Consider the following 12,735-nt stretch of genomic DNA (forward strand, 5'->3'; position numbering starts at 1 on the left):
CCTTTCCATGAGCCTCTTCTGTGAGGCCTATTTTTCTGGTAGGGACTGTCTAGCAACTGACATCCTCAGAGATCATGGACCTGGGACCTCATGGAAAGGACAGGAAGGATCACTCTTGGAGAGCTCAGGTGGAATAGGCAGAACCTTACCTTTCAGTGTCCAACTTTTCTGCCTCTCTTGGCACTGGCCTGATACCAGAATAAAAGTAAAAGAATGAGGAGCTAGGACTCATTTCTCTGTCTCTCTTCTCTCTAGGAAAAAGGGACATTTATCATCCATAAATATTATGACTCTATTTTAAGTAATATAATTTTGTGTCCTTGATTTATCAATTTTTAAAGATAATAAAATGTTTTCCATATTTACTACTTGGAAAAACTGAAGGAAGTGTTTTGTCTGTGGGGCCCACACTTAATATTGTCAACCATAAGTTCATTGAGGAAATAGAAACTGAGGCCAACAGTCACATCTGTGCTCCTTCAGGTAGGATCCTGTATCCTGGGACACAATTCAGACCCCAGTCTTTGTTCAGAGGCTCTTAGAGGCTCAGCACTGTTCTCCTGATCAGTGAAGGAAGGCTTGGTCAAGTGATGCCAAACATGGGAATGTGACTCTTGATCAAGTGCTGTGGAGCTTTGTTCTCTTACACAGATCCCGTACTCTCTAAATAACCTGATCTAGGACTATGGAATCACTATGTCTGGGAATTTACATGAGACCCGCCACCCCATCCAGATAGTCTGTGAGCTTCAGTTGGAAACCTTAGTCGTTCCTTAACCTGTAGCCCTGCCAAATCTCTTTTCCTGGAGGAGTGAATGTCTAGTTTCTTAAACTTCCCATTTTAGGTGTCTCTGTGACCCAACCAAACTCATTTAGAAATGTGGGATGAAGAACAGGAATATAAAGAGTCATTCTCTGAAGGGCAACTTCTGGTTCCAGTTCTCACATTGTAAAAGCCTGGAAATCATCACTTTAGTCTTTGAAAGAAGCAAAAAGCTGAACAAACTGAAAATCAATGACTTTTCTTGGAGCCATAGTGGCAAAGCTATTACCCTAAATCTTCACAGAGTGTGAATACACCGAATCACAGTTAAGATCAGCTTACCTGGAACAGAAACCACTGGAGATTTGGGATTGCTCTCCTTGTGGGAACACTTGAATAGACACTTGGACAAATTGCTGGAGGATGCATGTGGGCTAGCATGAGATTGAGAAACTCCTGGTGTCACGATATAATGGAGTTCCCCTGCTTATTCATGAGTTTTATTACCAGGAACCCCACCTGGTTCTCACAGTAAGGAGCTAGGAAAAAATGCTCCTGTTTCTGGCAAGGGAGTGTAGGGTTGGAGATAAATGTAACCATTTTGAAAACATTGTGAAATATTCCGAGTTCTTCATAACAGAAGCCTACTCAGCAGGGGAATAGACTATCAGAACCTTATGTCACATGAGAGAAAGTAGATTACTCAACTACAGCAGCACCTTCTAGACTTGACTCAAAACAAACAAAAAAATTTCAATACACTTGTGAACATCACAACCCAGGGACACAGACCCATTAAAAGACTGACATTTAGGGGCGCCTGGGTGGCGCAGTCGGTTAAGCGGCCGACTTCAGCCAGGTCACGATCTCCCGGTCCATGAGTTCGAGCCCCGCGTCGGGCTCTGGGCTGATGGCTCAGAGCCTGGAGCCTGTTTCCGATTCTGTGTCTCCCTCTCTCTCTGCCCCTCCCCCATTCATGCTCTGTCTCTCTCTGTCCCAAAAATAAATAAACGTTGAAAAAAAAATTAAAAAAAAAAAGACTGACATTTAATTATATCCCCTCCCCAAAATCTTATCACCATATCAACAGGATCATAGCTGAAAAGAGCTGCAAGGTATAGGCGCTACGTAGGGACATTTAGTGAAACCTACCGACACTAGGGGAGACAAAAAATAACGACACTAGAGGAAATTAAAGACTCTGACATGTATAGCTACAGTAAATATTAAACACAGCTCAACACCTAGCCAGGTTAACATAAGCCTTCACACTATTTCAGTTCCTATTATAATACTCTTATTATAATACTTATAATACTCCTATTATTTGGCTTTCAAAGAAAAAATGCAAGGCATGCTAAAAGGCAAGAAAAAAGCAATCTGAATAGACAAACCAAGCATCAGGTGCACATTCAGATATGACACAGGTTTCAGAATTATTGTACAGAGTCTAAAGTAACTGATTATTATATTAGTGGAAAAAGTAGACAACACACAAGAAAAGATGAGGAATATAAGCAGAAAAAGGGGAAACTCTAAGAATCAAAAGGAAATGTTAGAAACCCAAAACACTATGACAAATGAAGAATGCCTTTGATTGACTCATCTGTAGGTTGCATATGGTCAAGGAAAGAACAAGTGAATTTGAAGACATAGCAGTAGAAATGTTCCAAGCTAAAACTCAAAGAGAAAAATAATTTTTTTAATGCTAAAACATAGAATACCCAAGAATTGTGTTTCAAAATGTGTAACATATGTGTCATTGGAATACTAGAAGAACAATAGAGCAGAAGAGATATTTGAAGTAAGAATGGCCAAGAGTTTAGTGAAATTAATGGCAGATTAACTATACATTGTAGAAGCTCAGAGAACACCAAGCAGAAAAATACTAAAAAAGCTTATACCTGGACATATCATTTTCCAAATGTAGGAAACAAAAAGATAAAATCTTTAAAGAATCCCGACAAAAATAAAAACCCACCTCTAGAGGAAAAAAAGATAAGAATTATGACCTATTATCATAAACCATGCAAGTATGAGACTGGAGTGAAATATTTGGTGTTGAAAGAAAAAACCACAAATCAAGAAATTTATATCTAGCGATATTATCCTTCAAAACTGAAAGAGAAATCAAAACTCAGGCAAATAAAAACTGAGAATTCAGCAGCAGCAGACCTGCCCTGCAATAATGTTAAAATAACTTCCTCAGGGAGAAGGAAAATACTCAGATGAAAAGGAAGAGAAGGAATGAAGGAAGAAAAAATAAAACCTTTATTCATCTTACTCTCAATTGGCCCAATAATAATGATGATAATGTGCTGGATCATTACATTATATGGATAAGTGAAATGAATGACATCAGTGTTACAGGGGACAGGAGGAATTAGAAACTCCTGCACTACCTATTAAGTGGTATAGTGTTATGTAACAGTTGTAAATGTATACTACAAAATCTAGGGCAACCACGAAAATATTTTTTAACAGGAGCGCCTGGGTGACTAGTCAGTAAAGCATCACACCATTGATTTTGTCTCAGGTCATAATCTCAGGGTTGTGAGATGAATCTCTGCATTGAGCTCTGCATTGGGTGTGGAGTCTGCTTGGAATTCTCTCTCTCTTTCTCTCTCTCCCCCACCCCGCCCCCTCTACTGCCTGTGCTCTCTCCCTCTTAAAAAAAAAAAACATTTTTTAACAAAGAATAACTGATGTATTAACAAAAGTGAGAAAATAGAATCACATATAATGTTTGCTTAAAATCAGATAAAAACTGGGGTGCCTGGGTGGCTCAGTTAAGTGTCCGACTTCAACTCAGGTCATGATCTCCTGGTTTGTGAGTTTGAGCCCTGCATCAGTTTGAGCCTGCTTCGGATTTTGTGTCTTTTCCTCTCTCTGCCCCTCCCCTGCTCATACTCTTGTCTCTCAATAATAAAGAAACATTAAAAAAGATTTAAAAAAAACATAAAAACTGAAAAACAGGGGAAGAAAAAATGAATAGGTACAATGAATACTAAACAGTTACAAAGTAGATATTAATCCAACTATATTTAAAAGACCACTAAATGGAAGTGGTCTAAATTCACCAATTAAAAGACAGAGAAAACTGTCAGAGTGGGTAAAAAGACGAGACCTAATTATATGTTGTTTATAAAATACCCACTTTAAATATAAAGGTATAGATAGATTAAAAGCAAAAGGACAGAAAAAAATGTACCTGCTAACACTAACTAAAAATACATGCATACATACATACATACATACATACATAAAAATAAAAATCAAGAGTAATTATATTAATTTCAGATAAAGCAGACTTCACAAGAATGAAAATTATCAAGGATAAAGAGGAGCATTACATAACAGTAAAGAGGTCAATTCTCCAAGAAGACATAACACTCCTTACCATGTACACATGTAACACATAGCATCAAAATATGTGAGCAAAAACTGGTAGAACTTGTAAGAAAAAATGGATTAATCATTGTTATGGTTGGAGATTTCAATAGCCCTCCATCAGAAATGTCTAGATTCAGCAGGCAGAAAATCAGTAAAGATAGTTGACGTGAACAACACCATCAATCAACTTGATCTGACATTTATAGAATACTTCATTCAACAGCAGAATACACATTTTTCTCACACTCACATGGAACATTCACAAGATGGACCACATTCTGGGCCACAAAACACACCTTAACAAATGTAAAGTAGAAATCACACAAAGTATGTTTTCAGACCAGAATAGAATTAAACTAGAAATCAATTACAGAAAGATAGCTGGAAATTCCAAAATGTTTGGAAATTAAATAACACACTACTAATACATGGGTCAAGGAAGAAATCTCAAGAGAAAAAACTATTTTAAACTAAATGAAAATTAAAATACAACTTAATCAAAATTTGTAAGATTCAGCAAAAGCAATAGTTGGAAGTTGATAACTTTAAATGCAACTATTTGAAAAGATTTAATATCTCTGAGGGACTCTACTTACCTGATTGATGTCTCTGTGTTTCCAAAATATTGGCAAACACGGATTCTTCTTTATGTAGCACAGCACCAGAAGAAGGACCCCCACCCCACACAGGAAGGCAGGAATGGAAATACCTAACAAGTTGAATTGGATTTCAGCCATAGTGCACTAAGGTGTCTTAGACGAAGATGGTTCATATAATTGGAAATGTATTGCTGCCTCAGGCAGCTGGGCATTGAGAGTACATGTTCTAGACTAGAGTTCCAAGCCAATGTTACAGAGCTTTAGCTTAGATACCAAAGGTTCTTGAGGGTGGGGGAGGGGACAACGTAAGAGAGAAACTCACATGCAACCCTTCACCCACCATCCAACCCAGCAGATCTGTCCATCCTTCCATGGCCCTTCAGATGCCTCCAACCTACCTTCTAACTCCACCTATTCACCACATATATTTACCTTAGTGAAATCTTCATATTCCACCTGTTTCCCTGATATTACCTGAGACCCCTTTTACTGGTTTGGTGATCTCCCTTTGGACCCCACATCATCCCCAGAGATCTACATCCCCAAGATCTACTCTGCCTTCAGCTGCTGTTTTCCCCAGTAGTGCATTTTTACCTTTATGAAATGAGAAACAAACTCAGAAGCAGACCTACCCCTCATATTTCCTCAAAAGAATCCATGTTTATTTATTTTGAGAGAGAGTTGAGCAGGCGAGGGCAGAGACAGAGAGGGAGAAGGAGAGAGAATCTCAAACAGGCTCTCTGCAGAGCCAATGTGGGGCTCAAACTCATGAACCGTGAGATCATGACCTGAGCCTAAACCTAGAATTGGATATGTAACCGGCTGAGCTACCCAGGAGCCCCTAGATGGTAAGGTGTTTAAGGGGGCTTTTGCACTTTAATCATAATCACACCTGCCAAATGACAATAGTGCAACTTGGGTGAGGGGTGTGTGGGAAGTTATATTGTTCTAGCTGCTTTTGTGCATGTTAAACATTTCTGTAGTAAAAATCTTTAAAAAAATAAAAGAGCTTGGGTGCCTCATAAGGACAGGGAGGGGGGCAGAAGGAGACCTGTCAAGGGAAGATCAGTCCATCAAGACTATAATTTAGCTATTTCTCAATAAAGAGTAATTCCTTTTGCACTGGGAAGGAGAGAGGAATAGGGAAATATTTTTGGAAGATTTTGTTTTGTTGTGTTTGTTGTGTTCTGACGAAAAGCTCCCATCTCACAGATTTCTAGTTCCTCTGTAAACTGTGGTCCAGCACATCTGCTGGGCCAAGTAAAGGTGGCCTAAGTTGAGAAAAGTGAGGAAATTTAAAATACATTTGAGTAGAATTGGGAAGAGAACAGACTAAGGAAATAGTGACCTAACTCCATTTGTTTTGTTTGCATGTAAACCTGGGATAAGTATTTGTGGGGTGGATGAATGATTTCCAGATACTGCTGGGGCTGAATTTCTTGTGGCATCAGTAGACTCAATTGTGAGATTTCCAGTAGTAGTCAGTAACTTAGAAAAAGACATTTCTGGAAAAAGCAGAGAGATGACATTTTGCCAGACAAGAAGGGTTGAAGGGGATTGGATGGGGCCCATTTGTACTAGAGCCTTTTTCTTTTTTAATTGAAGCATAGTCGGGGCGCCTGGGTGGCGCAGTTGGTTAAGCGTCCGACTTCAGCCAGGTCATGATCTCGCGGTCTGTGAGTTCGAGCCCCACGTCAGGCTCTGGGCTGATGGCTCGGAGCCTGGAGCCTGTTTCCGATTCTGTGTCTCCCTCTCTCTCTGCCCCTCCCCCATTCATGCTCTGTCTCTCTCTGTCCCAAAAAAATAAATAAACGTTGAAAAAAAAATTAAAAAAAAAAAAATAATTGAAGCATAGTCGACACACAATGCCACATTTGTTTCAGGTGTAAAACTCTATGCTGTGCTCACCACAACTGCAGCTACAACTATCACAATTCCATTTTGACTATATTCCCCATGCTGTACTGGGGCTTTTTTTTGTATGTATGTTTGTTTATTTTGAGAGAGATAGAAAGTGAGCACAAGTGGGGGAGAGGCAGAGAGGAGAGACAGAATCCCAAGGGATCCCTGATGCGGGACTCAAACTCATGAACCACAAGATCATGACCTGAGCCGAGATCAAGAGTCTGCTGCTTAACTGACTGAGCCACCCAGGCACCCCTCTACTAGAGCTTTATAATGTTGATTACCTTATAGATGATCAGGAAGACAAGACCTTGGTAGATAGACAAGAAGTTGGAAAATGAATCATGTGGAGTTGATAACAGGGGACATATAAGCTGGAAGGATAGGAGGAGGAGGTAAAAGGACACAATATCAGACTGTAGTATTCCTGATGGCAGAAGTATTCCCAGTACTAAGTTCTGCAGGGTGGCAGTAACTGCACTGGATGGGAAGTAAAGGATGCTAAATTGAGATTATGTAGGAACTGGAAGGCTGCGTTATTGGTATAGCTACATAGATGTTAGAGCCTCCAGTACCTTCTCACTTCTTCATGTTCCCTGCTCTGGACCATATTCCATCTATTGTCACTCTCAGGCTCCACACAGACTCTGAATTCTTTCTGTGACCTTAATGTTCAGATGCTGCAGGGTCAATGGCATAACCTTGGACAAAAGGATACCACACTTGTATCGTCTTTAAAGAGGGCTTTAGCAGTGTTTTTCTTTTAACACTGAACAGCCCAACCACTCCCATTCAGAGTTCACCCCCCCGTGGGATCCTCTGGTTACAGATTTCCAAATAATGATTAAGCCACTGTAACACTAACTGTGAATAAAAAAAAAAAAACAACAAAAAAACTGTGGCTTAATCATTATTATCTGAAATCTATACCTGTCTTTTATCCTGCTCAGATACACAAGACTTGCTCTGAAGTTTATAAAACAGTTGATGACAGTTAAGGTGAGGACTACTATACGTTTTCACTAAGGCTAACCTATAGGAGACAGAGCCTATCTCCTAAAACTGCATCAAATGGGCTTTAGGAGCACATGATCTCTATTTCTCAAGAGATTCAGGGTATTAGTCCCTTGAAGCAATCAGCAATAGCTGAACTAACACAAGCCCTGAATTACCCAAAACCTATGCCCCCAACACAGTACACAGAACAGACGTCAGTATTAGAGAAATATTTATTGGGAAGAATCAATATTCTTTACAAGGTATTTGGGGGGAGAAATTCCACGCCCCACCCCCGGAAATTCTGGAGAAGGGTTTTCTGTCTAAATAATAGACACAGATCTCTGAATACCATGCCTTTAGCAGTGGTGAGAGTGGCTGGAGGCCCCTGGCCAGCTTGATGCCTGCAGGTGCAGTGTGGGTGGGGCACAGGCTCCCTGTGGGGCACAGACAGGTGATGGTTCTGACACAACAGCTGGCCCTTAAGTGCCACAGCTTCCTGGGGGTGTCTGCCCTTGTGCCTGATCTGTCTAATACTTGGAGAATGGCTGTGGCCCACAAAGACAGCTTCTTGGTGACAGGACTTGGTATTTCTCTCTTTACAGGAGGGAGCCCTGTAGCTGAGAGGAGGCCCCTGGGCAGGCTGTGCCTGGGCCTGCACTTGTGCTTCCTTCCGAGGTTTCCCAAACTTGGCTGAGGACAGAAGGGGCTGTTGAGGACAGGCGCTATCTGTAGCATGCCGGTGCCCCATCTTCTCTTCTAAGAACTTCCCAACATCTTTCCTGAGTTTCTGAGCTTCGGTCCTCCCAGTAAAGGCAGCTCTACGTTGAACCATGCCTCTGCTTTGCACACATGGCAGGATGCCCTTTTCCTGGGAGTTTTCTTGTCTTTTGCACTTTCTGCCAGGATTCAGCCATTGTAAAATAGCCTTCACTTTTTTTCTAAAAAGGCTTTCAGGGGGAGGCTGATCCTTCTGTGATAGGGTGCGGGAGGATTGGCTCCCAGGCTTCTCTGCCAGTGCCACGTCCCGAGGAGGGCAACTCTTCCTTATAGGCTGGGATGTCCCCAACCCTGCATCCCCTCCACCAAACTCTTGTGCTTTGGAACACGGAGGGCTCACTGTCTCTGTAGTTGGTGGGAGATTCTTGTGCTGGTGCTTCCTTAAGACATGCTTAGGGACCCAAGTATCCTGCTGCTGTTCCGTACTAATTCCTGTGTCCTGCACACGGACGTGAAGCACCTGGGAAGCTCCCATGTCCCCACTGGAGTCCTCCTGGTCATGAGTCAGGGAGGCCTTGGAAGTCGAGGGGGGCAGGTCGTTGTCTTTGCTCTGGGCCCAGCTCTGCTGTCTTTGCTCCAACTTAAGCTTTAATTCCTTATACAGCCGTTCTGTTAAATTAGGATCTTGGGGAATTGATGTGTTTGGTGGGTGGCTTTTAATGATCACAGTACGTTTGTCCTTATTTGCATTCACATTTATCATTTGGGGGCTTCCTGTCTGGCTGGTTGTCAAGCTATCTCTAGGTTTTGATTGACGCCCATCTAGCTCCTCAGCCCTGAATAACTCCCTGGACACTTTGGGCACAGAAACAGGTTCTGGATTCACCACCATTTTGCCCTGTTGCATCTTGACTCTATCGCTGGGATTTATGGTCTTATCCTTTGGCTCACGCCTGGTCCCAGCTTGCCTTGCGGGCTCCTTTGAGGGCCATCTGTTGGCTGGCACAGTCTGTGTCTCGCTTGCTTTGCCTATGCTGCTATGTCTGATAGGTTGAAGAGTCTGTCTGCCATCCTTCATTTTCTGAACTTCCTCTGCAAGCCCATGGTTGATAGGACGCGGTGATTTTGCTGGGATTCCCTGTTCTTCCTTGCCCACAGTTGAGGTGGCAGGGAGCGAATGATCCAGGATGGGGGCTGAATTTTCCATTTTGTCTCCATAGAGACTTAGAGCTTCCTCTAAGGGATTTGAAAGCCCCAGATTTAGATTTGGGGTCCCAAGATGGCATCCACCCAGGAAAAACAGAGAATTGTTGTCCCAGTGTTCTCAATTAAGTCCCAAAATTCAGGTGAATGGGACTAGCTCGGGTCATAAGAACACCCTTGAAATAATTACTGGGAACCAGAAAATACTGTTGCCCTGATCTTAGCCAGTGCTACTCAAAGTGTGGTCAATGGGCCAATACTTGTTCCCACATTTTTGTCAGCATCTGCACCAAGTATAGAAATTGAGGATGGTTAGAACCTTCTATTGCAATTTTACAGAGTAATAAAATCCAACGTTTGTATTTTGTTTGTCTTTGTTTTGTGTGTCATTGTTTTCGTGATTCATTTGCATTGTGTCTTAGGCAAGTATCAGCCCAGAGTACATGGGGAGCAGGGGGAGGAAGCAAACTGGTCCTCCACCACAGCAAGTTTGAGAAACTGTGGTCTAATTTGCATGCTCCACCTTGAAGTCTGGGAGTGAGTCAGCATTCTGGAAGCACACAGGGAGACTTGGGGAGATCTTTCCCTCATGCCATTGACAGGGGGCAAAAAAAAAATGTCCATTCTAATTGTGGGACCTAATTTGGAGAGGGAAGAATACTCCCAGACTTCCCTTAGCGCTGTCATTTTCTCATGCCTTCTTTCATGTTGACCTGTCCTATTCAGAGTCTCTGGTAAGAATTTACCCTGTGTAAGCTCTGGATATGGCCATTTTAATAGGCTAAACATTACATGCACCTTCAGCTTTCCTGCCCATCAGAAAATTTTTTTTGTTTATTTTTGAGAGGGAATGAGAGAGAGAGAGAATGCAAGCGGAGAGGGGCAGCAGGCAGAGAGAGGGAGACGCAGAATGCCAAGCAGGGTCCAGGCTCTGAGCTGTCAGCAAAGAGCCCAACGTGGGGTTTGAACTCTCATGAGGTGTTGAGATCAAGACCTGAGCTGAAGTCAGACACTTAATTGACTGAGCCATACAGGTGTCTCTCCCATTGCAACTTTAATTACTAGAATCAAAGCCTCTGAATGGCTCTCCTAACCCATTAAGAGAAAAAGAACTTTGAGTGAGACTAACACAAGGTAATTACTAAACTAAGCCGAAATCCTTTGCCATGCTCTTGGCAATGAATTATGGAAACTCCAGAGCCCCATAAGAGGTCTAAAGGGGCAAAAAATGTTCACAACAAATTTCAGGGACCTTGGTTTCTCATTAAAAATACATTTTAGAAACCGTTTTAGGTTAACTTGCTAGGGCAGTTGTATGGCAGGGGAACGGGGGCAGCACTTCAGCAAACTGCAGCTTTCATTTCTCTCTTAAAATGGAAACAATAAAAATACAATTAAAAATAAAATTAAGAAAACATAATCCGAAAGAGTATTTTGATTCTTTTTCTAATTAAAGCTCTGCAATTAAAGTTTTGCAGGAGAGCCACCTGTGTTTTTAATCTCCCTGTCCACAAAGGGCTAATACAGGCACAGGATTTGAGATTGTCTCCTACACTCAGAGCTGGAAAGGACCTTGGAGAACCTTCTAGTCTGGCTATCTCATTTTACAAATTGGAAACTGAGGCCAAGCAGGGTGACTTGTCTCCTTAGTCCTCTCTTTCATGTATGTGTGTGCATGTGTGTGTGCATGTGCGTGTGCGTGTGTGTGTGTGTGTGTGTTCTCTCAGAAGGCTTGGAAACTTGGAGCCTGCACAGTTTTAACATAATTCACACATTCAATATGGGACTTACTTTCCAGGGCCCTAACTCATCTTCTAGTATGAAGGCAGTGCTGCAATAAGCACCAAATTTTACCCAGTACTGCCTCAAAATGTGTGATTTTGGGGGTGCCTGTGTGGCTCTCTCAATTAAGTTTCTGACTCTTGGTTTCAGCTAAGGTCATGATCTCACCATTCTTGGGATCAAGCTCCACATTGGGTTTCATGCTGATAGCGTGGAGCCTGCTTGGGCTTCTATCTCTCTCCCTCTCTCTCTCCCTGTCCCTCCCCCATCTTGCATGCATTCTCTCTCTCTCTCTCTCTCTCTCTCTCTCAAAATAACTAAACTTTTAAAAAATGTGCTTTTCTTTTTTGCCTAAGTGAACTTACAAACAATTGAGATAGTAATGATTTTTTGTGAAAATCTAATGGAAATACAGTGTGTGCCTTCACCCCTCCTGCATTAAAATAAACTGAATGTAACGTTCCTTCACGACCCAAGCTTAATCTAATAAACTGCTGTGGTACTCCAGAGGAGGCAGTGCAGAAGTTTCGGCATGTAGACACAAATGCACATTGGCCCCAAAACCTACCATCATAAAAAAAATCCACCACTTAGAATTTAGTGGATTACTTCTTTTTCATATAAATGCAGTGATTGATTATAAAATACACAGTTCAAAATTGACCCAAGAAAGAACAGGCTTTCGTAGGTCACAAGACCACCCTTGAGAGTTAATGTAGATTAGGTCAACCCTTGCGGGGATTAGGGAGAGAATCACAAGGAGGAAGTGGAACAGAACTCATGTTGGTCAGTACTTATCATGTGCCCCAAACTTTCACTCATTCCCTTTAACTATAATGTGAGGGAAGAAATATTTTTCTCATTTTACAGATAACAAAACTGAGGCCCCGAAAGATTAAATATCTTGCCCCAGGCCACAGAGCATAAAGCAAAAAAGCAAGGTTATGACCAGAGCTTCCTATAGTCCCGGGCGTGCACCTTCGCTCTGCAGGATAGTGTTTATCACTCTTTCTTTTATTCTGCTCCCTGAGGCCAGTCATTGGATCCTTGATTGTTGGGTTACATCTACACCAGATATTTAGGGGCAAAAAGAAGGGAATTTAATTCGATTTGGCTATTTATACATTTAAATTTCTCAAGTGAAGGAGGCACCTGAGATAAAATATCTTCATTATTATTTTAGATTAATTCATTGACTCTAATCTTATCTGTGCTCTATAGTCACAAACATCAAAAGTTGATTGAAAATGTGCATAAATTCATACATAAATGAATTATACATGAATTCATTATAACCCTCATAATGATTTACACAAAATCCAATTAACATTCTATGAAACTTCGGGAGAATGTGACGAAATTCTGATGTTCACA

The 12,735-nt window shown here is 41.6% G+C and overlaps 1 protein-coding gene and 1 long non-coding RNA gene across 4 annotated transcripts in view; both read right to left on the reverse strand.

Moving 5' to 3' along the window:
* LOC125150851 (uncharacterized) overlaps positions 1 to 12,735 on the reverse strand; it is a 176,285-nt gene that overhangs the window by 6,117 nt on the left and 157,433 nt on the right. For all 3 annotated transcript variants that reach the window (XR_007146508.1, XR_007146506.1, XR_007146507.1), the window contains one exon: positions 150 to 251. This is a non-coding gene — a long non-coding RNA (uncharacterized LOC125150851). The remainder of the gene's footprint in view (positions 1 to 149; positions 252 to 12,735) is intronic.
* Positions 7,819 to 9,778, reverse strand: LOC125150850 (spermatogenesis-associated protein 31D1-like). The gene has a single exon (XM_047831265.1). The coding sequence runs from the start codon at positions 9,581 to 9,583 to the stop codon at positions 7,913 to 7,915; it is 1,671 nt and encodes a 556-aa protein (XP_047687221.1). The 5' UTR covers positions 9,584 to 9,778; the 3' UTR covers positions 7,819 to 7,912.

This window comes from Prionailurus viverrinus, chromosome D4 (genome assembly GCF_022837055.1).
Source record: "Prionailurus viverrinus isolate Anna chromosome D4, UM_Priviv_1.0, whole genome shotgun sequence".
NCBI classification, from domain to species: domain Eukaryota; kingdom Metazoa; phylum Chordata; class Mammalia; order Carnivora; family Felidae; genus Prionailurus; species Prionailurus viverrinus.

Bases quoted from the DNA above. Each gene is read 5' to 3' on its own strand.
- LOC125150850 (XM_047831265.1), bottom strand. From the start codon at position 9,583: ATGGAAAATTCAGCCCCCATCCTGGATCATTCGCTCCCTGCCACCTCA.